This window comes from Callospermophilus lateralis, chromosome 11, assembly GCF_048772815.1.
Source record: "Callospermophilus lateralis isolate mCalLat2 chromosome 11, mCalLat2.hap1, whole genome shotgun sequence".
NCBI classification, from domain to species: domain Eukaryota; kingdom Metazoa; phylum Chordata; class Mammalia; order Rodentia; family Sciuridae; genus Callospermophilus; species Callospermophilus lateralis.
The window spans coordinates 924,054-947,240 of record NC_135315.1 but is presented as its reverse complement, the minus strand read 5'-3'; the positions used below and the strand labels follow the sequence as shown (position 1 = coordinate 947,240).

The 23,187-nt window shown below is 54.6% G+C and overlaps 1 protein-coding gene across 2 annotated transcripts; it reads right to left on the bottom strand.

The window, feature by feature from the left end:
• Positions 1–34: 34 nt before the first annotated feature.
• On the bottom strand, positions 35–7,116 carry Dus1l (dihydrouridine synthase 1 like). Of its 2 annotated transcripts, none has more exons than XM_076870954.2 (14): positions 7,038–7,116; positions 6,344–6,643; positions 5,725–5,833; positions 5,152–5,202; positions 4,593–4,705; positions 3,598–3,680; positions 3,281–3,384; positions 2,895–3,078; positions 2,572–2,668; positions 2,413–2,501; positions 1,664–1,809; positions 808–845; positions 488–563; positions 35–407 (listed from the first exon to the last, which is right to left on the bottom strand). In XM_076870954.2, exons 2-14 carry the CDS (start codon positions 6,578–6,580, stop codon positions 268–270), a joined length of 1,467 nt encoding a protein of 488 aa, XP_076727069.1. In that variant the 5' UTR covers positions 6,581–6,643; positions 7,038–7,116; the 3' UTR covers positions 35–267. The 2 variants fall into 2 exon arrangements, with proteins under 2 accessions (XP_076727069.1, XP_076727070.1); XM_076870955.2 differs by having other exon boundaries at positions 2,895–3,039.
• Positions 7,117–23,187: the final 16,071 nt, after the last annotated feature.

The following is a 23,187-nucleotide window of genomic DNA, read 5'->3' as shown; positions in this document are numbered from 1 at the left end:
AAGGGTGGTGGCCATAGGCTGTTGGCTGTCTGCATATGTCTCTGAAATGATTTATTGTTCGCTTTTGAACACACAAGCTGTGGACAAGGCAGGTCCAGCCTGGGCCTGCCTGGGTGCAGCATTGCCAGGTCCCAGTATGGGCCAGGGAGGATGTTGGCATGTCCTTCCATGTAAACCAGCAGGAGATTCCCTGAGTAAAGGCAGTTCCTTAAGAAGTGTCCAGGCCTCAGCTGCAGGCCCGGAGTGGGGGTGGCTCCTGCTGGCTCCTCAGGCCAGGGCACTGCCCACAACCTCAGAGAAGCCACCTGGTGCTCCAGGCCCTGTCTGTGGAGGCTCCTGTAGCCCAGGTTGGGTCCCTTTCCAAGTCAGAGACTTCTCTAATTTGGTTTTAAAAAGTAATCCGTGACCTGGAAAAGAAGAGATGGGGGGTCAGGAGGCCCAGATGCCCATTAGAGGTGGCAGGCTGACGGTGGAGACACTCCCTCACCTGGGCAATCTGCTGTCTCTCGGAAGGCTCGTTTCTTGCAGCAGCCCCGGCACAAGTTGAACACACACCTGTTGCCCTGGGCACAGGAAAACTAGTGAGGTGAGGCCAGTCATCTGGAAGCCTATGCCAAAAGCCCCATGGCCTGGACACAGCCCTGGGAATCAACACAGAAAGGCACTGCCCCCCAGGCCAGGTCACCCCATGGCTGTCCTCCCAGCTGGACAGTACCAACCCCATAGCAGCACAGGGACTGTCTGAGACAATGTTGGGGTAGCCTGCATTGCCCACCACTTCCTGGGCAGCAGGCTGCCAGGACTAACCTTTGGATTTCCACACTGGTCACACTTTGCATATTTTGCTGGAAAAAAGAACAAAAAGAAATGCTGGTTGAATGAGAGCCAGAGATGGGTTGAGTGTCCACCTCCACAAAGCTTACTTGGGCTGCAGGGGCTCAGGGGCAAAGGATATGCATTGGCTGTGTCTGGGCAAGTAAGGGATGGTGGCAGAAAGAACTTCCCACCCAGTTCTAGGGCTCTGGTGCCCTTGGCTGTGTTTTCATAGCAAAAAAGCCAAAATCAGGAACTCGGCCCCAAGCTCTGGCAGCTACTCAGATGTGAGCAGGCATCAGAGTATCCAGGCCCGAGAGACATTACATGGTCTGGCCTAGGTTGCTGAGGGGAAGGCCACATTGGGTTGAGGCCTCCCAGCACAAGCTTTGAGGCCACATGGAACTGTGAATCAGGTCTTCCTGTGAGGTGGAGCATTTTCACCCATAATCTGACCTCCTTCACAGCCTGCTGCAGAGACCTCAGAGCCCTTCCCAAGGGCTCCTGAGAGCTACTCAGGCCATCCCTGTACAAGGCTGGGGCATACCCAGTGCTCTGCTGGCCAGGGATATCCTCAGTAACCCAAGGCTCCCAGTGGCCACCTGGACAACACCCAGCTGAGGACTCGCCCCACAACCTCATCTGACACATTGTAATAGATGTGTCCCCTGTCCACACCCCGCCACTCCTCCAGTACAGCACTACAACTGTGACAACTCCAAGCCCCTGGAGTGTGGGAAGGAAAGCCAGGCATCTGCTTCTGGCTCTGGAGCTGTGGACGAGAGGCAGGCAGAGAAGAGCCTCTGGGATGGGCCTGACTGCTCCTGTCCAGCCATTGCAGGGTGCTCACGTTTCAGAGATGGGTTGAAGGTCTTGTGGGGGTTCCGCAGCTGCTTCTTCTGCTTGTTCTTGGACAGGCCATCTGTGCCACCCTCCTCTTCCTCTAGGGCCCTCTTGCTACGGCCACCACTGCTTTCCTTGGTGCTCTCCTTGGGCCTGGAGAGAGAGGGCAGTGAGCCAAGGACACGCACAAGAGGTGATCATCTAGGCACAGCCACACGGGTCAGAGCCTCTGGGGGAGGTCCAAGGGTGAGGAGGGACTGGGCAGCTATGGTGGGCACTAGTGCACAGGACATATGTGAATCTACAAAGCACCCTGGCCAGCTCCATTCTCAGGGTGCCCAGGCAGGGGCTGGCCTGTGTAGGACCACAGGGGGCAGCTACATACATATGGTGGGGTGAGTGGCTAGCACAAGGCTGGGGCCTCCCTGGGAGGGTGTCTGAACCTCAGGTGCTACTGTCTAAGCCACTAAGCCCAGGCAGGGCTGTGGCCACAAACGATAGCCTGCCTCAGCTGTAAGAGCTCAGGAAAAGTCCAGAGAATCCACGTCTTGACCCCAAGGACAAATCCCCCAGGTATAGAGGAGCTTGGGGAAGTAGCTTCTGGAACCAAATGTTCAGTGACAGCACCCTCCACCAAAGCCAGAGAGAGCAGGCGGGTCCCCAGGGGCAGCAGGTGGAACACCCGGGAAAGGTGCCTTGCTCCACTCCAAGGTCCCCACGTGAGTCCCACATCCGTGGACTGGCCCAGGTGCTCACCCTGGCCGGACGCAGGGCTGGCAGATCCAGTGGAAGAAAGGCAGGTCACCCTTGGGCCTGGCTCCCTCCTCCTGCTGCAACATGTCCTCCTGCAAAGGCCCAGACCCGGTCATGACTGAGCCTGGCCACCATGGCTGGGCCCCGCAGTCCCGTACCTGCCTGGCACCGCAGCTTCAGCGCCCGGCTCACAGCAGCGATGCCCTCCAGGGTCTTTACTCTGGCGAGCTCCTCTCGAAGTTGCTGGTGCACCTGTAGCCTAAGGCAGATAGCTGTCATAGGAGCTGAGCCTGCTCCTGGGCCCCAGCCACCACCCTGAGATGCACACAAGGCACAGAGCCAGTGCCTCCCACCCAGGCTCTCGCCTGACCCTTCAGCACCGGATTGGTGGCAAGTTGTTTTGGGAAGCCCCAAGATACTGAGGCAGGGCCCCTAGATTGATGCCTGGGTAGTCCTGCTGGGCTTCTGCCTGATGTGTGACTCACGTGTGGTGCCAAAGCTTGAAGAGGTGGGCCCGGACGCAGGACAGTGGGCAGGGGTGCTGCTGCACAATGTCGAGGTACTCCTCAGCCAGTTCCCACACGGCAGGGCTCCGGCCCTCAAACAGTGCAGGGTTGTGCAGGTTGCCCTCTGCAGGCAGGAGGGAGGCAGGCCTTGTGGGGCCATCCCCTGGGTTGGGAGAGGAAAGCCTAGGACACCCTTTGGGTCACCTCCTGCTGAGGATAGGACTGATCACTTGGCTCACTGGCCAGTCACGAATTGGAAACAGCCCAGGGAACCTAGTCTGAGAGTGCAGGCCCATCAGAGCAGACTGTCTGCTCATGAAAACAGGGCTTCAAGGAAGAAGGGGGCTGAGCATCCACCTGCTCACCTGCACTCATGACCCCCTGCACGCCTGTGTCCTGAATGCACCGCTCCACGTCCTGCAGGCACTGGATATTCCCATTGGCAAATACTGGGATAGACACAGCCTTCCTGTAGGAGGAGAAAGGCCTGACCCTGCTGTTCCCAACAGGGCAGTGGAAGCCCCAGGAGAGGATGGGGAAACAGGTCCCAAACTCCACGTTCGTGGGCCTTCCACCCGAACTGGTCACAGAAAGTCAGGTGTACTGAACACCCCCAGGTGTGGAGCTGGGTTTATGCCCCGCCATGAAAGACCAGGTTGCGTTTCCCACCCTGTCCACTCACCGCACAGCCTTAATGTGCTCCCAGGACGCTGCTCCTGACAGGGGCCCCTTCTGCTCCTTGGTGCGCCCATGTACCGTCAGCAGCTAGGATAGACCAGCACCCAGCTCAACCCACTGAACCTCCAGATCAACTCCAGGGAACCCCCTTCCTCAGTTTCTCTGCTCCCTAACCAGTTAGAGAAAAAGCCGTCCTGGGCCAAAGGTGCTGTGAGCCTTGCCCTTGGGATCTTGCTCCAGGCTATACCAAGGATGCCCAATCCTGTCCAAAGTCAGACCCCACAGGAGGATCATAAGTTCAAGGACAGCCTCAGCAACTTTGCAAGGCCCTAAGCAAGGTCTCTTAGTGAGACCTTGTGTGAAAAAAAATAAATAAAAATAAAGTGTTATAGGATATGGCACAGTGGTTAAGCCCCTCTGGGTTCAATCCCCAGTACCAAAAAAAGAGCCAGTGCCCAGGCCAGGAAGAAGCAGTACCACCCAAGGTCATAGGTGTATAAGGGACCAGTGTGAGGGGGAAGGGAAGATGGGGTCTCCTGCCCAGGCCTTACCCCAAGATCACTTAGGATCCTGTCCAGCCCCAGCAGTTAAGCACCTTGAAGGGCACCCTCAAGGCTGAGTCCCTCCAGCCTGCACTGGGCAGAGCTCAACATGCAGAGGACAGGGACAGGGGACCAGATATGCCAAGAGTTGTGTGGCCCGCCTCCCTAGCCCTCCAGGCTGCTGAGCTCTCTAGAGCTACTCCCATGGGGACCACACCCTAGAGCCAAGATGGCATCTGTCACAGGACTGAGCTCAGGGTGGATGTCTTGGAGTCAATGGGGTCAGGCCACTGACAAGCCCACCAGCCCCAGCACAGAAAACGCCTCACGTGAATCCTCCAAGCAAGGGCCCCAAAAGGAGGGCAGACAAGAGGGCAGAAGCCCGTCTCACTGAAGCTTTCAGAGAGCTTGGCTGCCCTCAGCCCTGACGCCCATGCCTGCAAGCCACAGCCCTCACCTGGCAGCCAGCCTTCTCCAGCATCTGGGCGTACCTCACAGTCTTGTCTATCTCTGGGAAGACTCGGATTTTGCACGTGACTGGAACTGAGAGTTTCTCATGGGCCAACAGAACTGGGAAGAGATATGGTTTCTGAGATCCCACTTTAGCCAGCTGAGCCCCACAGCCCGGCCCCATGGAGTTGCATCAGCCTCCTGGAGGGCAGCTCTGGTCATCACCCAGCCATCACCATCAGGTTGCAGGGCAGGTGACCACAGTCTTTCCCTTGGCTTAACAAGTTCATATGACGTGGGGCCAATGCTGAGAGACTTGGCTGTCCCACAGGACACTGGGGCTGTGGCCAAGCAAGGGTACTCCCAGCACCTACTGTCTGGCTCTAAGGGGAAAGCTGGTGCAGAACAGGTGGCTCTTCACAGGCACCTCTTTCCAACAGGGAGGGTACAGCAGCCAGGAGCTGCCAGAGTGATCCAGGACACTCTGTCACACTGTCCTCTCCCGGCCCTGCAGGGCTTCTCTGGGGCTCCTTCACTTGCCCACCTGGCGGCATGCGGCCACTCACTCATGCTTTGCAGCAGGTCCCACTCCTCCTGTAGAAAGGCGCCGTAGTGCCCTGTAGGAATGAGCATGGCCCAGTGAGGCCAGGGTGCAAGCTGCCTCAGCATTCTCCCACAACGTGGCCCAAAATTCCTGTCCTTCCTGCAACCACAGGCCATAAGCCCCCTGCCAGGCTGCATAAACTAATGTCAAATAATAGCTGGGCATCTGGGTGGGGCAGGGGGATGATCACAGACCCAAGCAGTGTGCCAGCATCTGACTTGGGGGCTCTATTTGCCCAGGTGCACATGCTCAAAGGATGCTGTACACACATCACGTGGGCCAGGACCAGCAGTGCCTACTGAGGGGCTCAGGGAGGGAGAGGCTGAGCCCAGTGGCATGCCACATTTCTGCAGAGGCACTCATCAAGGAGTAAGGAACCCTGCCTGTGCACCTGTCTGGTCAGTGAATAGCTGCCTCGATCCAGCACTGAGGAACACCAAGGGAAGGACTGCTTGTTAGCCTCAGCTGCTGCTATGATCAGAGGCAGGGCCTGGGCCCCCAAAGGGCTAGCACAGGACCCTGAACACCAACTCACCCCTTTTGGCTATCATCTGTGGGCAGCCCAAGTTCAGATCAATTGCATCACAGTAATCCTGAGCCAGGAGAGCTGCCTGGACAAACACCTCAGGGTCATTGGCACAGAACTGAAAGTAAGAAATATACCCATGAGCCAAGCCAGGCTCAGGTCCCTCAGTGCCCAGGCTGCCCAATCCTGCGAGGGGTTCCACTGTGACACAATGGTTGTAGTCCTGGGGTCCAGCCTTGGGAGTGTCCTGGCCTACCAACATTTACAATACGATAACAGGATTCGTCCCCTCCCCACAGGAGAGTGCGTTTCAGATCTAGAGAATTCTCCTTGATGTGTAACAGAAGCTGCTAGTGCCGACTTCTCCTAACACACAGGTCTCTGGTAACTGTTCCCAGAAGAAAGGCCTGTGAGGGTGACGGGCAGTATCAAGGTCACACCATGGGCTGTGAGTTGCTCCAGTTACCCAGGGCACTCTTTCATGAGTGCCTGAGCCAGCTCCAAGGGAGGGGTAAGCCTCTGGGAGGTGCACCTGGAGGATGGGCTCAGTCACAGGTGTCTGGCTGCTGGGACTAGCCAGTGTGAAGGGCTACGGTCCTTCACCGCTGGGGACGTGGTTGCTGCCCACCTGCACTATGAGGGGCCTGTCCTCAGGACACACTTCGCAGTACAGGTTCTCCTTCCGGTAGTTGGCGTCCCGGACAAAGACCTGGGCATGCAGCATAGGAGTGTAGCAGAGCTGTGCCCCATGTCGGCGGCTCAGCAGCCTCCAGGCCAGCTCGCTCTGATCCACCATGGGCGCCACCACATGGCGAGCGCCCCCCAGGGTGCGGCTCCAGAACTCGAACCCCTGCAGCTTGGGCATCACGTCCACACGGAGCGGGGCCCCAGGCTCCGCCCCAGCCTGGAACTCAGTGCAGCGCCAGACCTGGGGAGAGAGGCGGGCTCAGCCTCGGCCTGAGCTCAGTGCAGAGCGAGAGGCGGTGGACACAGGCTCTCTGAGCGGTGACCCGTCTCCTCAACCAGCGCTGGGCCCGGGAACCACCTCCATCAGGGACCCCGGCCCATCCCTCGCCCTCCTCGGCCCTGGTATTCAACGCTGCCTGGCTGGACCGTGTGGAGGGTGACGGGCATCTGGACAGCGCCCCCGGGGCAGGGCCTCCCGCCCCGGCTCTGTCCGGCTGTCCGCGGCCGCCCGGGAGGCCCGCGACGGAGCGCCTTGGGGACTGGCTTCCGGCACCGCGGGGAGCCGAACAGCCCGGGGTTCAACGCGGGCCATCGCCAGGACGCGCTCCGACCAGGCCGCCCGCGCCCTTCCTTACCGCGGCACCACCAGGAAGACCCGCTGGAACGCGGCCGGCGCCCAAGCTCCGTCAGACTGCGCCGCCGCCGGAAGTGCCGCGCCGGAAGCGCGCTGTCCGGCGCTCCGGGAGGCCCGCGGTGTAGCAGGGAACTCGGCCTCGGAAACCGCACCTGGCGCCAAGGGGCCCGAGCTGAGCGGATGTCGGCAGGTGTTCTTTCTAAGGTCCCAGGACCCCGGCGGGAACCGGTCAACGCACTGAAGCACCTCGGAGAGAAAACGTCCTTCTCCGGCCCGTCTCCCCAGTTCCGGTCGACCTCAGCTCCCCGTCACCCCAGCTCCCCAGCTCCCCTCTCTCCCATCTCTCCTGCTCCCCGTCTCCCATGCTCCCCGTCTCCCCCTGCTCCCCGTCTCCTCGTCTCCCCTTCTCCTATGCTCCCCGTCTCCCCTGCTCCCCGTCTCCCCGTCTCCCCGTCTCCCCTTCTCCCCTGCTCCCCGTCTCCTCGTCTCCCCTTCTCCTATGCTCCCCGTCTCCCCTGCTCCCCGTCTCCCCTTCTCCCCTGCTCCTCGTCTCCCCTGCTCCCCGTCTCCTCGTCTCCCCCGCTCCCCGTCTCCCCTGCTCCCCGTCTCCCCTGCTCCCCGTCTCCCCGTCTCCCCTTCTCCTATGCTCCTCGTCTCCCCTGCTCCCCGTCTCCCCGTCTCCCCTTCTCCTATGCTCCTCGTCTCCCCTGCTCCCCGTCTCCCCGTCTCCCCTTCTCCTATGCTCCCCGTCTCCCCTGCTCCTCGTCTCCCCTTCTCCCCTGCTCCCCGTCTCCCCTGCTCCCCGTCTCCCCTGCTCCCCGTCTCCCCGTCTCCTCGTCTCCCCTGCTCCCCGTCTCCCCGTCTCCCCTTCTCCTATGCTCCCCGTCTCCCCTGCTCCCCGTCTCCCCTGCTCCTCGTCTCCCCTTCTCCCCTGCTCCCCGTCTCCTCGTCTCCCCCGCTCCCCGTCTCCCCTGCTCCCCGTCTCCCCTGCTCCCCGTCTCCCCGTCTCCTCGTCTCCCCTGCTCCCCGTCTCCCCGTCTCCCCTTCTCCTATGCTCCCCGTCTCCCCTGCTCCTCGTCTCCCCGTCTCCCCTGCTCCCCGTCTCCCCTGCTCCTCGTCTCCCCTTCTCCCCTGCTCCCCGTCTCCTCGTCTCCCCCGCTCCCCGTCTCCCCTGCTCCCCGTCTCCCCCGCTCCCCGTCTCCCCGTCTCCTCGTCTCCCCTGCTCCCCGTCTCCTCGTCTCCCCCGCTCCCCGTCTCCCCGTCTCCCCGTCTCCCCGTCTCCCCTTCTCCTATGCTCCCCGTCTCCCCTGCTCCTGTCTCCTCGTCTCCCCCGCTCCCCGTCTCCCCTGCTCCCCGTCTCCCCTTCTCCCCTGCTCCTCTTCTCCCCTGCTCCCCGTCTCCCCTTCTCCCCTGCTCCTCGTCTCCCCCGCTCCCCGTCTCCCCGTCTCCCCGTCTCCCCGTCTCCCCGTCTCCTCGTCTCCCCTGCTCCCCGTCTCCTCGTCTCCCCTGCTCCTCGTCTCCCCGTCTCCCCTTCTCCCCTGCTCCCCGTCTCCCCTTCTCCCCTGCTCCTCGTCTCCCCCGCTCCCCGTCTCCCCGTCTCCCCGTCTCCCCGTCTCCCCGTCTCCTCGTCTCCCCTGCTCCCCGTCTCCTCGTCTCCCCTGCTCCTCGTCTCCCCGTCTCCCCTTCTCCCCTGCTCCCCGTCTCCCCTTCTCCCCTGCTCCTCGTCTCCCCCGCTCCCCGTCTCCCCGTCTCCCCGTCTCCCCGTCTCCCCCGCTCCCCGTCTCCCCGTCTCCCCGTCTCCTCGTCTCCCCTGCTCCCCGTCTCCTCGTCTCCCCTGCTCCTCGTCTCCCCGTCTCCCCTTCTCCCCTGCTCCCCGTCTCCCCTTCTCCCCTGCTCCTCGTCTCCCCCGCTCCCCGTCTCCCCGTCTCCCCGTCTCCCCGTCTCCCCGTCTCCTCGTCTCCCCTGCTCCCCGTCTCCTCGTCTCCCCTGCTCCTCGTCTCCCCGTCTCCCCTTCTCCCCTGCTCCCCGTCTCCCCTTCTCCTATGCTCCCCGTCTCCCCCGCTCCCCGTCTCCCCCTGCTCCCCGTCTCCCCTGCTCCTCGTCTCCCTGTCTCCCCCAGCTCCCCGTCTCCCCATCTCCCCGTCTCCCCCATCTCCCCTTCTCCCCCTGCTCCCCAGCCCCCTGATGCTCCTCTTCCTGTTGTTCTAGTGCCCTTCTGTCCATTCCTTCCTGCCTTGTTTTGACCCAGACCTACTCAGACCTCAGGGATGATAGGAAGAATATTAAGAATATTAAGCTGAAGATATTGGAGAGTCAACTAAAGTTGAAAAAAGTTTTTCAGAGCTTATCTGACCAAAGGCAGCAGCTTCTTAGAGCTTAGATCTGACTAAAGGCACCAGACACTTGCAAGGAAATTTGGGAATAAGATGGCCACAAGAGGGGGCTGGGGTTGCAGCCTTCCCCAGCATGTGTGAGGCACTGGGTTCTGTTCTCAGCACTGCATATTAATTAACTAATAAACCAAAAGTCCACCAACAACTAAAAAAATAAAAGATGGCCACAGGACCTGCCACAGCTGCCTAGGATCCCCTGCAGAGTCTCTCGGACTGGGAAGCCAGCAAAGGAGGAGGTCCCAGCCTTGAACCTAAAGGCTGCTGAGCAGGAGCCTTGTGCAGGGTAAAGCTGTGAATGGACTTTGAGGGCATCTGCCGCCCACACTCAGAGCCATCAGAAAATGGTTCCAGCCTTACTGGGTCAGGATCTTCCAAGTATAATTGCACTAGCCTGTGCTGGCCCAGGAGGCCACCCTGGGCAAACACTGCAGAGCAGACAGACTCACACACAGTTCATCCAGGCATGTCACTCAACAAGAAAAGAACAACACTTGATGGGAAGGAGAGGGAATTAGAATCCAGAGTTTCTATGGTATATTCTCTAAGTGCCCAGTGTTCAATTACAAAATAAGGGCTTGAAAAAAATCAAGGCTGGCAAATCTCCACCCTGTCAGCTCAGGACTGACTTCCTCAACAAGACTCCTAAAGCACAAGAAGTAAAATCAAGAATCAATAAGTGGGATGGAATCAAACTAAAAAGCCCTCAAAGCAAAGGGAATAATCCAGAATGTGCAGAGCACCTACAGAACAGGAGAACATCTTTGCCACCTGCACCTCAGATAGGGCATTAATGACCAGGATACATGAAGAATTTAAAAAAAATTGACATCATGGGGCTGGGACTGTGGCTCAGAGGTGGCGTGCTCGCCTAGCATGCGCGAGGCACTTGGTTCGATCCTCAGCATCACATAAATGTAAAATAAAGATATGTGTCTACCTAAAACTTAAAAATAAACATTTTTTAAAAATCAACATCAAAACAACAAATAACCCAATCAATAAATGGGCAAAGGAACAAAATGGGCATTTCACAGAAGGAGAAATACAGTCAGTCAACAAACATGAAAAAAATGTTCAACATCTCTAGCCATTAGAGAAGTGCAAATTAAAACTTTCATCTCACTCCAGTCAGAATGGCAATTATCAGGAATACAAGTAACAATAATTGTTGGTGAGCATGTGGGGAAAAGGCACACTCATACATTGTTGGTGTAACTGCAAACTAGTGCAACTACTCTGGAAAGCAGTATGGAGATTCCTCAGAAAACTTTGAATGGGGGGGGGGCTGAGGTTGTGGCTCAGAGGTAGAGCATTCACCTAGCATACATGAGGCACTGGGTTCGATCCTCAGCACCACATAAAAAAATTAAGATTTGTGTCCACCTATAACTAAAAAATAAATATTAAAGAAAAAGAAAGAAAACTTAGAATGGAACCACCATTCGACCTAGTTATTCCATTCCTTATTCCATACCTAAAAGATTTAAAATCAGCATACTACAGTGATGCAGCCACATCAATGTTTATAGCAGCTCAATTCACAGTAGCTAAACTACGGAACCAATCTAATCTAGGAGGCCTTTAATAGATAAATGGATAAAGAAAACGTGGTACATGTACATAATGAATAGTACTCAACTGTAAAGAAGAATAAAATCATGGCATTTGCTGATAAATAGAAGGAACTGGAGACTGTCTTGCTAAGTGAAATAAGCCAATCTCCCAAACCAAAGGCTGAATGCTCCCCTGATATGCTGATGCGCCTCACAATAGGCAGGCGGGGTGGGGTGGGGAGGGGAGTGGTGGTTGCCAGATTGGACTGGAGGAATGGGAGGAAGGGGGGGAGATGGGAGCAGGAAGACAGCAGAAGGAAGTGGACGTCACTCTCCTGTATTCAGGTATGAACATGTGACCAGTGTGACCCACACCGTGTACAACCAAAAGAATGGCAAGTCGCTCTCCATGCATATATGATACGGCAAAGCACACTTTATTGCCATGTATAACAATGGCAAAAAAAAAAGTTTCTTTAAAAAAATCAGGGCTGGGGGCCAGGTGCTGTGGCCCACACCTGTAATCCCAGGACTTGGCAGGCGGAGGCAGGAGGATCTCCAGTTCAAAGCCAGCCTCAGCAATTTAGTGAGGTGCTAAGCAACTCAGTGAGACCCTGTCTCTAGTAAAATAAAAAATAGGGCTGGGGTGTGGCTCAGTGCCCCTGAGTTCAATCCCTGGTACCCTCCCCACAAAAAATCAGGGCTGAGATGTAACTCAGTGATAGACCACATGCTTGGTGTGCCTGAGGCCCTGGGTTCCATTTCTAGCATCACAGGGAAAAATATTCAATCAATAAATCATGAAACATGTAAAGAAAGGAAAAGATATAGACCAAGCTCGAGAAAGAAAGTGACGCCCAGGAGCCGTCTCTGAGGGGCCCAACACTGCTCTGAGCAGACAGTTCAGAGCAGCAGTTATAAATATGCTCAAAAACTAAAACCACATTTAAAGAATCATTATTTCCAGGACTGGGGATAGAACCCAGGGTCCTGCACGGGCCAGGTGAACACTCTACCGCTGAGCTACAACCCAGCCCCTAAAGAAATCTTTTTTTAAAAAAATATTTTTAACTGTAGATGGACACAATATCTTCATTTAATTAATTTATTTATTTTTATGTGATGCTGAGGGTCGAACCTCACACGTGCCAAGCGAATGCACTACCACTGAGCCACAACCCCAGCCCCCCAAAGACGTTTTTAAGATGTGTGACGACCTGCGTTACTGAGTAGAGACGCAGGTGCCATCTGACGTTCTCCTTGGTGGAGAAAGGCTTCCCTCAGCTGTTCTTGCTTAGGAGGAGATCTGCCTATACTGGCAGTCGCCCTAATGGCTCCTGTCTGACCCAGGCCTAGCCTATACCTGCCTGGCCATTGCTCTGGGACAGGGATCCCAGCTTAGTGTCCCCCAGGAAACAGCCTGTGGTAGCCCTTGGCTCTTGAGATGGAAGATGCAACCTGGGGTGCTTTCCCACGGAGCCACATCCCCACCCTTTTTATTTTATTTTGAGACAGGGTCTCACTGAGTTGCCCAGGCTGTCCTCAAGCCAGCGATCCTCCTGACTCAGCCTCCTGATTTTCTGGGATTACAGGTCGGCATCTGGCAAGATTTTTTCTTTGTCTCTGGTTTTCAGTGATGGGTCTGACTGGTTTTCTTTATATTCATCTTCTTTGGGTTTGCTGAGTTTTTTGCATCTATAATGCAATGTTTTTCTTTTTCCTTTTTTGGCACAGGGCATTGAACTCGGGGGCACTCAAACACTGAGCCACATTCCCAACCCTTTTTTCATATTTTGTTTTGAGACAGGGTCTTACTGAATTGCTTAGGGCCTCCCTAAGTTGCTGAGGCTGGTTTTGAACTTGCAGTCCTCCTGCCTCAGCCTCCCCGACTGCTGGGATAACAGGTGTGCCCCACTGCACCAGCTACAATGCAATGTTTTTCTGTGTGTTTAGCAACAGCTATTATGTGTTCATTTCCTACCTCATTCTCATTTTTAGTCTGTGGGGGCCACACTGAGACCACGCCTTCCAGTCCTGATGCACCAGGGATCTGAAGGACCACTGCAGTCTGGTGCGGTAGTGCCATCGGTGCCGTGACTAGGGACTCGGTCTTCTCCCCCACTGAGTAGGCACACCCTGGGGTAGAGCTACACTCACCTGTTCTTTCGTAATCCTACCCCTTTGCCCTGTTTGGGATAGAATGTTCCATGGAAACTCCCTTTGTGTGTCCCCTTCTCTTGCTCTGCCCTTGGGTGTGGCCTTCCTAGATGTCAGTCAACCTGCTGACAGCAGACATCAGGAAGCTAGACTCAGCCCCCCGAAACCTGCCCCTTTGCCTCATTTGAATGGCTTCTCCCCAATACAAGTGTTCAGCATGTTCTCTCTCTCTCTCTCTCTCTCTCTCTCTCTCTCTCTCCAGACCCCTAAGGTCAGAGGAGCAGTCACAGGACCCACAGGAAAAGGTGTCTCTTGTGTGGTTATTTCATGCAGCCCCGTTCGTTCGCCTGGACAAGTCTGAATGATGCTGTTGCTTTTGACAGTGCTCTGGGAATGATGTTCCCTCGGTCCCTCTGTCCCCCGGTCCCCCTGGGGAGAACAGGGAGCTTCCTGTCCTGAGGTCTGGCCCTCCCGGGCATAGCAGGCCTGCACTGCTTCTGAGCTAAGGCTGGCACAGACTGGGGATGGGGGCAGCCTGTGGTCTTCTCTGCCTGCCTCTCCTGGCAGGGGCTGGCCACCCTGTCTGCAAGCCTGGGCCCTGGGGCTGGAGTTCTGGGGCTGAGCTGCACTCTCTCCCCAGAGGGGACAAGGCAGGGAGGAACCTCAGGCCTCTCAGCTGCTCTGGCGCTGCGTGGAGCTCCTGTGGAGCTCCTGCAACCCAGAACCAGAGCAGGAAATGCCCTGTGGGGAGCTGCTGTGGCCCTTGGGCAGCCTTGAGGAGGTGGCCATTCTCTCTGCCCCACGGGGCCCTGGGCTTCTGCCAGCTGGGCAGGCGCAAGGGAGTGATCCAGAACAAATGCCCCAACTCTGCTCTGCCAGGATCAGGTAGACGTCCCTGAACAGTGTCTCTCCTTTGGCTGTCAACTAAACCGGCTTTGGGCTGGGGCTGGCGTGATGGAGCAGGTGCCCTGCCTGCACACGGCCTTAGGGGATCTCTGTGGGGGCTGCTCTGTTCAGGGTGAGCTCAGCTCCTGGGGCCACCACGGAGCAAGTGTGGGTCCCCTTTGGTGCTTCATAAGGACGCTCTGGCCCTGAGCTGGGCCAGTGCTCTCCTGTCTGGTCACCCCCTGCCCCGGGTGCAGTGCGTTTCTCAGGGAGCCCACGTTTTATTTTTTGGGTGGCACTTAGACCCAGGCTGTCCTCCTGGCTTTAGGCCCCTTCCACAGACCAGGGTGAAGGATACGTGTGAGAGTGTGAGTGGTGTGAATGCGCACATGGGAGTGAGCATGTGGGATTGTGTATATGGGTCAGTGTGAGTGTGTCATGTGTGAGTGCATGTGAGAATGTGTGTGAACGTGTATGTGAGCATGTGTGTAATTGTATTTCAGTGTGTGAATGTGTATGAGCATGTGAGTGTGGGTGAACTGTGTTGGTGTATGGGCATGTGTATCTGTGTGAGACAGTATGAGTTTCAGTGTGTTAGTGTGTGTGTGAGCATGTTTGTGTGTGAGCATATATGTGAACGTGTATGCGTGTGTGAATATGTGTGAAAGTGCATGTGAGTGTGTGTGTCTGAGTGCTTTGTGATCATGTGTGTGTAGCCTATGTGTGTGTGAACAAGCTAGTGTATGAGCATGTGTGAATGAGTGTGAGCATGTGTGTGAGCGAGTGTGTGAGGAAGTTTGTGTGTGTGAGAGCATGTGTGTGAGCATGTGTAATCATGTAAGCATGTATATGAATGTGTGTGAACATGTGTGTGTGAGTTTGTGTGAGCAAGTGTGTGTAAGTGTTTATGAGCATGTGAAAGTGTGTATGAGCATGTGTAAACATGTGTCCGTGTGTGAGCATGTGTGTAAGCATGTGCTTCAGTGTGTGTGGGCATGTGTGTGAGCGTGTGTGGGCGCGTGTGGGCACGTGTGTGTGGGAGCGCATGCGCGGTACCCCCCCCCCATTCCTCAGTTTAACCCTGGCTGAAGCTGCGCTGGGCTCCTGCGTCCCGTCCTCCCTCCTTCCTCCCAGGGACTCCGCCTGTCCTTCCTGCCCAGCAGCTCCGGCCCTCCTTCACTCTTGGACCTGGGGAGCAGGTGCACGCGTGTGCAGCTCCTCCCCCTCCAAACCCAAGGCACTTCCACTCAGCACGTTAGGGGTTTGCTAGGGTCTGCAGGACCCACGGGCCGCGTGCAGACCTTCGCCGCCCACGTCAGCGCCGCCGTGGAAGCGCTTTCTGCTTGGAGCTGTGGCTGGGGGTACACGCCAGCCCGCCATCGCTGGTCCCCTGGCAGACTGGAGGAGGTGGGGCCCTGGAACTGTGTGGGCCCGTGCTGGGCTGGGGCTGTGCTGGCCACACCCTTGGCCTGCAGGGGTCCGCTGGCTTGGGCTGGCGGGCGGTCAGGGTGCAGTTAACACTGTGCAGCTGCAGCGTGGATGCCCTCCCCCGCCGCGTCGGGCCTTCCTGGGACAGCCTTCCCGTCTGGCCTGGCTGCTTAGCGTTGGTCGCTGCGCAGGCCCACAAAGGCCGTCCACCCAGTCCACGGGTGGACGCTGACGTCAGATGGGCCTGTGGGCACAGGTGTCCACCCGCGTGGCGGGTACCGGGAGTGCAGTAGAGGGTCCACTGTGCCTCTCCAGAGGCCGCAGCTGTGGAGGGGGACATTTTAATCGGGGCTGTGCCCATAGATTTGACATCTTGCTTCTTTTTCCCTTTTCTGGTGCTCGTGTGGTACCCAGGGTGCTCTCCCTCTGGGCTACATCTCCAGCCCTTTAGTTTATTATTTAATTAACAGGGCCTCTCTAGGTTGCTGAGGCTGACCTTGAACTTGCAATCCTCCTGCCTCAGCCTCCCCAGTAGCTGGGATTATAGGCCCGTGCCATGGTGCCCAGCTACTTCTTAAATTTTTATGCTATTGTAAATGGTGTCGCAATTTTTTTTTTCCTTTGAGATGGGTTTCACTGTATTGCCCTGACTGGCTTCAAAATACAACTGAGGTTGCTTTTTAAGTATCAATTTCCACTTGAACTCTGTTCAGTGGCACATGCCTGTAATTCCAGTGACTTGGGATGTTGAGTCAGGAAGATTGCAAGTTCGAGGTCAGCCTGGGAAACTTAGTGAGGCCCTGTCTCATAATAAAACATAAAAAGTGCTGGAGGTTGGCTCAGTGTGGAGTGCCCTGTAGTGAAACGTGACCCTACTGTTGATGATGGTGGCGATGATAACAGAATTTGTCAGGTCTTGGTGTCATGGTAATGCTGGACTCATAGGGTTGCGAATTTATTTCCTTACTGAGAAGTAAATTGTGTCCTTTTGCAAATTTGCATGTTGGAACTCTAACTCCCGACATGACCATGTTTGGAGACAGGGTTTATAAGATAATAAGATAACGAGGTGGGCTGAGGTTGTAGCCCAGTGGTAGAGTGCTTGCCTTGCATGTATGAGACCCTGGGTTCGATCCTTAGCACCACATAAAAATAAAAATAAAGATATAAAAAAAAAAACACTTGCTTTTTTAAAAAAAAAAAAAAAAAAAAAAAGATAACGAGGTTATGGTAGGCCCCAGTCTGACAGGATTGATGTCCTTATAAGAAGACGAATAAGCCGGGCACAGTGGCACTTGTTTGTGGTCCCAGTTACTTGGCAGGATGAGGCAGGAGGACGGAGAGTTCCAGGCCAGCCTGCGCAATTTAGTGACCCTCTTTCAAAATGAGACATGGGAGGACTGGGGGTCACAGCTCAGTAGTAGACCTCCTCTGGTTTAAATTCCAGGCCCCCGGAAGAAAAGGGGGTGTGAAGGGTGCCGCTGCTGTGCGACACAGCCTGCAGTCCCCGGAGAGGTGGGGAGTCCAGCCCAGGACCCCCCTTCCTGTCCTCCTAGCAGTTCTGTTTGAGGATGCATACCCAGAAAACCAAAGCAGGGCCCGTGCCTGTGCACGCACTCGCAGGGTGGGCCAGCACGGCTGACACAGGAGGGCGCCCAGCCTCGGGGCGCAAGGCCGGCCTGGCAGCACAGCCAGATCCCATCGCAAAACAACAATGGACAAGGGCAGGCTTTGCTCTCCGTCCACCCGGCGGGCACGTGGCAAGAAGGTGGCCCCTGCAGGTGGGGAGAGTCCCACCAGGAGCGCTGTCAGCGGAGACCCCAAGCGGCCCAGCTCTGGCGTGCTGCAGCAGGAGCCCGGCCGGTGGGCCCTTATTTCTGGGGGAGTCGGGAGCCTGGGCAGCACTTCTCCTGAGTGCCTGCTGGACTGCAGCCCGCCTGGCGTCTCTCTGGGAGGGTCTGAACTGCACCTTTCTTTCCTTTAGTGGACGCAGGGTACTGGGGTTCTGTTTCTTCCTGCTTGGTAGCTTTTTGGGGATGGAGTGCACCGTCCCTCCGCGCTCCCCTCATTTGAGCCCTTTGTGACCTCCCCGTACTGTCCCCCATCTTCTCCTCTTCCCGGTTGGGTCTGATGAAGAATCATGAATTACTCACCTTCTCCAAGGCATATTTTAAAGTTTTGTTGGTTTCCTGGTGTCTTTCTGTCCTTTATGTAATTGCTTTTCACTCTGACCTAGAATACCCCCCTTCTGCTTACTTTGGGTTCATTTGTTCTTCTTTTCAGTTTCCTAAGGGAGAATTTGTGTTCATTAATTTGAGATATTTCTTTTTCTATATGGGCCTTTAGTGCTACAAAATTCCCCAAATGTGCTTTAGCTGTATCCCACAATTTTGGTGTGTCATGTTTTTGTTTTAATTTCCGTCCATCTCAAGACATCTTCTTTTTTCTTTTTTTTTGGGTGGGTACCAGGGATTGAACTCGGCGGCACTTGACACTTGAGCCTTATTAGAGACAGGGTCTCACTGAGGCTGGCTTTGAACTTGTGCTCCTCCTGCCTCAGCCTCCTGAGCTGAGGTGTGCGCCACAGTGCCTGAGACACTTTCAAAAATCTTTTGATTTCCTCTTTGACTCATGGTTATTCGAAAGCTTACTTCAGTGCTTACTTCCTGCTGCGTGAAAACGGTAGCTATTTTATCGGGTGTGAAGTGGTCCCTTCAGCTGGGTGCAGTGGTGGAGGCCTGTGATCCCAGCAGCTCAGGAGGCTGAAGCAGGAGGATCACAAATTTGAGGCCAGGCTCAGCAACCTAGCGAGGCCCTAAGCAACTCAGCAAGACCCTGTCTCTAAATAAAACACAAAAGGGCTGTGGATGTGGCTCAGTGGTTAAGCAACCCTGGGTTCAATGCCTCATCCCCAACCTCAAAAAAAAAAAAAAAAAAAAAAGACACAGAGTAAACATTTCCATCCCATCAAAAGAAGGACTGGGAGCAAAGCAAGACCAGAACCCAACTGGGCAAACAAGTCCTGAGCTCCATGTCCAGCATCTGGGGGACACGGCCTGGAGACGTCCTCTCCCGGGGCCTGTGTAGCTGTCCCTGTGGCCCTTCTGGTGGCAGCCCTAGTGGCTTCCCGTTGGCTTGTCTCTGCTTGGTTTCTGCAGCTTTCCTAGGGCAATGACCCAGTTCCTGGCATTTCTTAATCTCCCTCCTCACATCTCCATGCTTTGCCCTCAGGGCTCCCCACGGGACTCTGATCCTCAAGCACTCTGCCTGGCCTCCCCGCCTTCCTCTGAAATCTCGGTGGAGTCTCCGTGACCCCTCCCTCCTGCCTCCCGCCTTCCAGCAGAAGAGCACCACGTGGTGAGGCCCAGTCTGCTGCCATCTCAAGCAGCAGCCAAGCCTCAGGGACCCTGGCTGCCGCAGCCTCTGCGGGTCTGGTGACTGGGCACCGTGAAACAAGTTTTTAGGCACCCCCTGTGCAAGCAGCGTGCCCCACTGGTCTCTTCTCAAAGGAATTTTTAGTTGTACCCCCTTGAGCCTGAGACGGGTGTGGTCTTGCCAGTGCCTGAGAGGCCCTTGGCGTCCGCCCGTGGCCTATGGGAAAAGTCTTGAGCCTTTCTTTAATGGCTATAACCATACTTTCCTTAGCCCCAGTTTTGCTCACAGTTTTCTGGCCAAAGTGCAAGTTTTTAAGATTTTTCTGCTTCCAAACGTCACAGTGTACCTGGCTAAAAGCTGCCAGCAATGTCCATACCACTGCATACATGCTGTGCTGTCTGGACATTTTCTCTGCCAGATTAGGAAATCCATCACCTTCAATTCAGACTCCCGCAGAGAATCTCAGGACGTGGGCAGCATGTAGACAGCTTCTTAGCCAGAACATGACCCGGTGCCTCTAGTCCAGTTCCCAGTTTCCAGGCCCTCTCTTCCCTCTAAGACCTCATGAGCCCTGTCTCCCGTCCGCAGTCCTCTGGGCATTCTGCACTTCGGGGTTCCCACCAGAATTGCCCTTTAAGCTCCACTTTCAACAGTCTAAAATCTTTCCAGCTTGTATCTCTAAAGTTTTCAAAAATCCTTCCCACACATTCCAAAAAGTTGAAAAAGCTTCTGAACCACATGGTCAGGTTAGTCTCTGTGATGATCCCACTTGTGACACCAATTTCTGCTGTGACCCAAGGACTTTACAAGAACAAGAGAGAGGAGGAGAGGTTTATTTGGAGTTCATGGTTTCAGAGGTCTGAGTCCATAGATGACCCATTCCATTCCTCCGGGCTTGAAGCAGGGCAGAGTGTCATGGTGGAAGAGTGTGGTGCAGAAAGGCCGCCAGGAAGCAGAGAGCTCACACCCCAGGGTCAGTGCACTCATTGGCCCAATCACGTCACCTCCCACCTTTTTTGCATTGGCCCACACATGAGCTTTTGGGGGACACTATTTTGGATGGAATTGTTTTCTTAACTTCCTTCTGGACCACTCATCACTAGTGTGTAGAAATGCACTGAATCCGGTGTTCTGATTCTGTGGGCTGGTACTCTGTTGAAGCAATGGGGTTTTGGTGGACTTGCTAGATCTCTTCCTGTAAGACCATGCCCTCTAGGGATGATCGGCTACCTCCTTCACATCGAGGCTGCCTTTCATTTCTTTCTTCTTGCCTAATAACGGGCACAAGAACGTCCTCACCTGGTCCTCGGGGGACTCTCCTCCTTCCCACGTGGGCCCCACCAAGTGACGAGGCCCCTCCCCGCTCTCCTAGTGATGGTTTTGTTGTGGGAGGGAGGGGCTATCACAGCGCTGTTGCCATCTCCACTGTGTGGCTTTGCAGTGACCGACACCGCTGAGTCCCGCTGCGTGGTCCTTTAAGGTGGTGAGCGCAGCTTGGCAGTGGTTCGTTGAGTCTCTGCATCACATCTGCAGACTACGTTGGTCTGGACCCTTTCTTCCTGCATCATTTCCTGGTCCTAGCATCAGGTCTGGGCAGGGTTAGTTGGAAGTATTCCCATCTCTTCAACTTTCTGCAGGGGTCGAGAAGATTGTTCTTTTTCTTCCTTCTTCATACTGGGAATTGAACCTGGGGATGCTCCACCATTGAGCTGCATCCCAAGCCCCTTTTATTTCTTATTCAGGGCCTTGCTAGGTTGCTGAGGCTGGCCTTGAACTTGTGATCCTACTGCCTCAGCCTCCTGAGTGACTGGGATTACAGGTGGCTGTCACTGTGCCTTTTATATGTAGGGTTTGTGTGTGTGTGTGTGTGTAAGCGCACTACATTGGGGTCAAACCCAGGGCTTTGTGCACGCTAGGCAAGTGCTCTGCCACTGAGCCACATCCCACTCTGATTGATATTCCACTCATTTTAAGGTATTTTCTGATTTTCTTCTTTGACTCATTGATTGATTGAGAGTGCTTTTCAATTACCATGTATTTGTGAATTTTCCAGTTTTCTTTCTTTTATGGATTTCTAGTTTCACCGTAATTGGAAAAGACACTTTGTGCTGAGTGTGATGGTTCATACCTGTAAGTAATCTCAGTGACTCGGGAGGCCGAGGTGGGAGGTTGGCAAGTCCAAGGCCAGCCTCAGCAGCTTAGTACCTACCTCGAAATAAAAAGTAAAGGGGGCTGTGGTTGTGGCTCAGTGGTAGAGTGCTTGTCTAGCATATATGAGGCACTGGGTTCAATCCTCAGCTCGACGTAAAAAAAAAAAAAAAAAATTAAAAATAAAATAAATTGAGGGTATTGTGTCCATTTATAACTAAAAATATAAAAAATAAATAAAAAGTAAAAAGGGCCGAGCGCAGTGGCACACACTGGTGATCCTAGTGGCTCGTGAGGCTAAGGTAGGAGGATCACAAATTCAGAGCCAGCCTCAGCAACTTAGAGAGACCCTAAGCAACTAGGCTAGACCCTGTCCCTAAATAGGATATAAAAAGTGCTGGGGATGTGGCTCAATGGTTGAGTGGCCCTGGGTTAATTCCCAGTACCGCCCCCCGCCCCCCCCCCCCAAAAAAAAAAAAAAGAAAAAAGTAAAACGGCTGGAGATGAAGAACAGCGCTTGTCCAGCGCACACGAGGCCTTGGGCTTAAACCCCAGCACTGAAAACCCAAGTGCAGTATTAATGTCCCAGACTATGTCACTTTGGGGGACCTGTTCCTAGGTGTGTGTGACTGTTAGCAACTACAAGAGTGGGAGCACTCATCAGTATATGAAGCCTGTATCTATCTCTTGCAAACTGTTTTGACTTAGCGTCTATTTTGCCTGGCAAGTGACGAGGCGCCAGCCCAGCCCTTTCTGTTCCTGCATGTGTCTACGTGGGTGCGTGAGGCATCGAGCCCAGCTTCCTGCAGGCTGGGCAGCTCTCTGCCTGAACTGCACCCCACCCTGGGTTACTGGGTTTTTTTTGGTCAGGGGAGTACTGGGGATTGAACTCAGGGACACTCAACCACTGAGCCACACCCCAGCCCTATTTTGTATTTTATTTAGAAACAGGGTCTCACTGAGTTGCTTAATGTCCCTGAGGTTTTGAACTTTCCATCCTCCTGCCTCAGCCTCCAGAGCCACTGGGATTACAGGCGTGGCCACTGCGCCCGGCTCGGGCGGTTGTTTTTATGGAATGTAATTTCCCACTCTTTTCCCACCTTATTGTGTCTATATCTAAAGTCACTCTTTTGTAGATAGCATATAGGTGGCTCCTTTTAAAATCCATTACACTGACCTCTGATTTTTTTTAATTGTAGCTAGACACAATATCTTTTATTTATTTTTTAATTTGTTGATAAACCTTTATTTTATTTATTTATATGTGGTACTGAGGATCGAACCCAGTGCCTCACACATGCCAGGCAAATGCGCTACTGCTGAGCCACAGCTCCAGCCCCTTATTTATTTATTTTTAATGTGGTGCTGAGGATTGAACCCAGGGCCTTGCATGTGCTAGGCAAGTGCTCTGCCACTCAGCCCCAGCCCCAGCCCCTGACCTCTGATTTTTAATTGGAGTTTAATGGGCTTCCATTTAGAGTAAGTATTGGTGAGGAAAGAGTTACTTCTTACACTAAGCTATTTGTTTCCTCCATGTCTCATATATATTTTGTTTCTAAATATTTCACAATGGCCCTTTTTATATACTTGATTTTTATAGAGTCTTTTCTCCCTTCTTTCCATTTCTATATATTTTTAGTTGAATTCTTTGTGGTCATTTTGGTGGTTTTGATAGCTTCTATTTACTGATATTCTCATTGTAATCATAGCTCACATCTTAATAACAACCTAGCTTAAGTACTACTGACAATTTTGAAAGAACATGAAAATGCTGCTCCAATATACATCTGGCTTCATGCTGACCCCAGGGCACACCTTCATGTTAACCTGGATCATTTTTTCTGGTACTAGGTATTTTTTCCTGGTACTAGGGACTGGACCCAGGGTGTTCCACCACCGAGCCTCAGCCCAGCCCTGTTTATCGTTTTGTTTTGGGGCAGGGTTTTGCAGGGTTGCCCTGGTGGCAGGGCGGCTTCACACCCTCTTCTTGCCTCAGCCTCTGAAGTGGCTGCATCACAGGTGGGCACCACCACCTGGCGGCACTAGCTTTGGCACTTACCTGTGGAGTCCCTTGAATAGTATTCCTTATCTGCTCGTGACTGGGCCCCACTGACGTCCCCACGTCCTCCCATTCCAGCGGGATCCCTAAGGTCCTCCTTGTGGGAAGACGGGGCTGCTGGTGCTGCCCTCCTCCAGCTGCATCTGTCTGGAG

Bases quoted from the DNA above. Each gene is read 5' to 3' on its own strand.
- Dus1l (XM_076870954.2), bottom strand. From the start codon at position 6,580: ATGCCCAAGCTGCAGGGGTTCGAGTTCTGGAGCCGCACCCTGGGGGGC. The intron at 5,203-5,724 runs GTGAGTTGGTGT...TCATTCCTACAG, and splicing joins ACAGATGATAGCCAAAAGGG to GGCACTACGGCGCCTTTCTA. The intron at 564-807 runs GTTAGTCCTGGC...TCCTGTGCCCAG, and splicing joins ACCAGTGTGGAAATCCAAAG to GGCAACAGGTGTGTGTTCAA.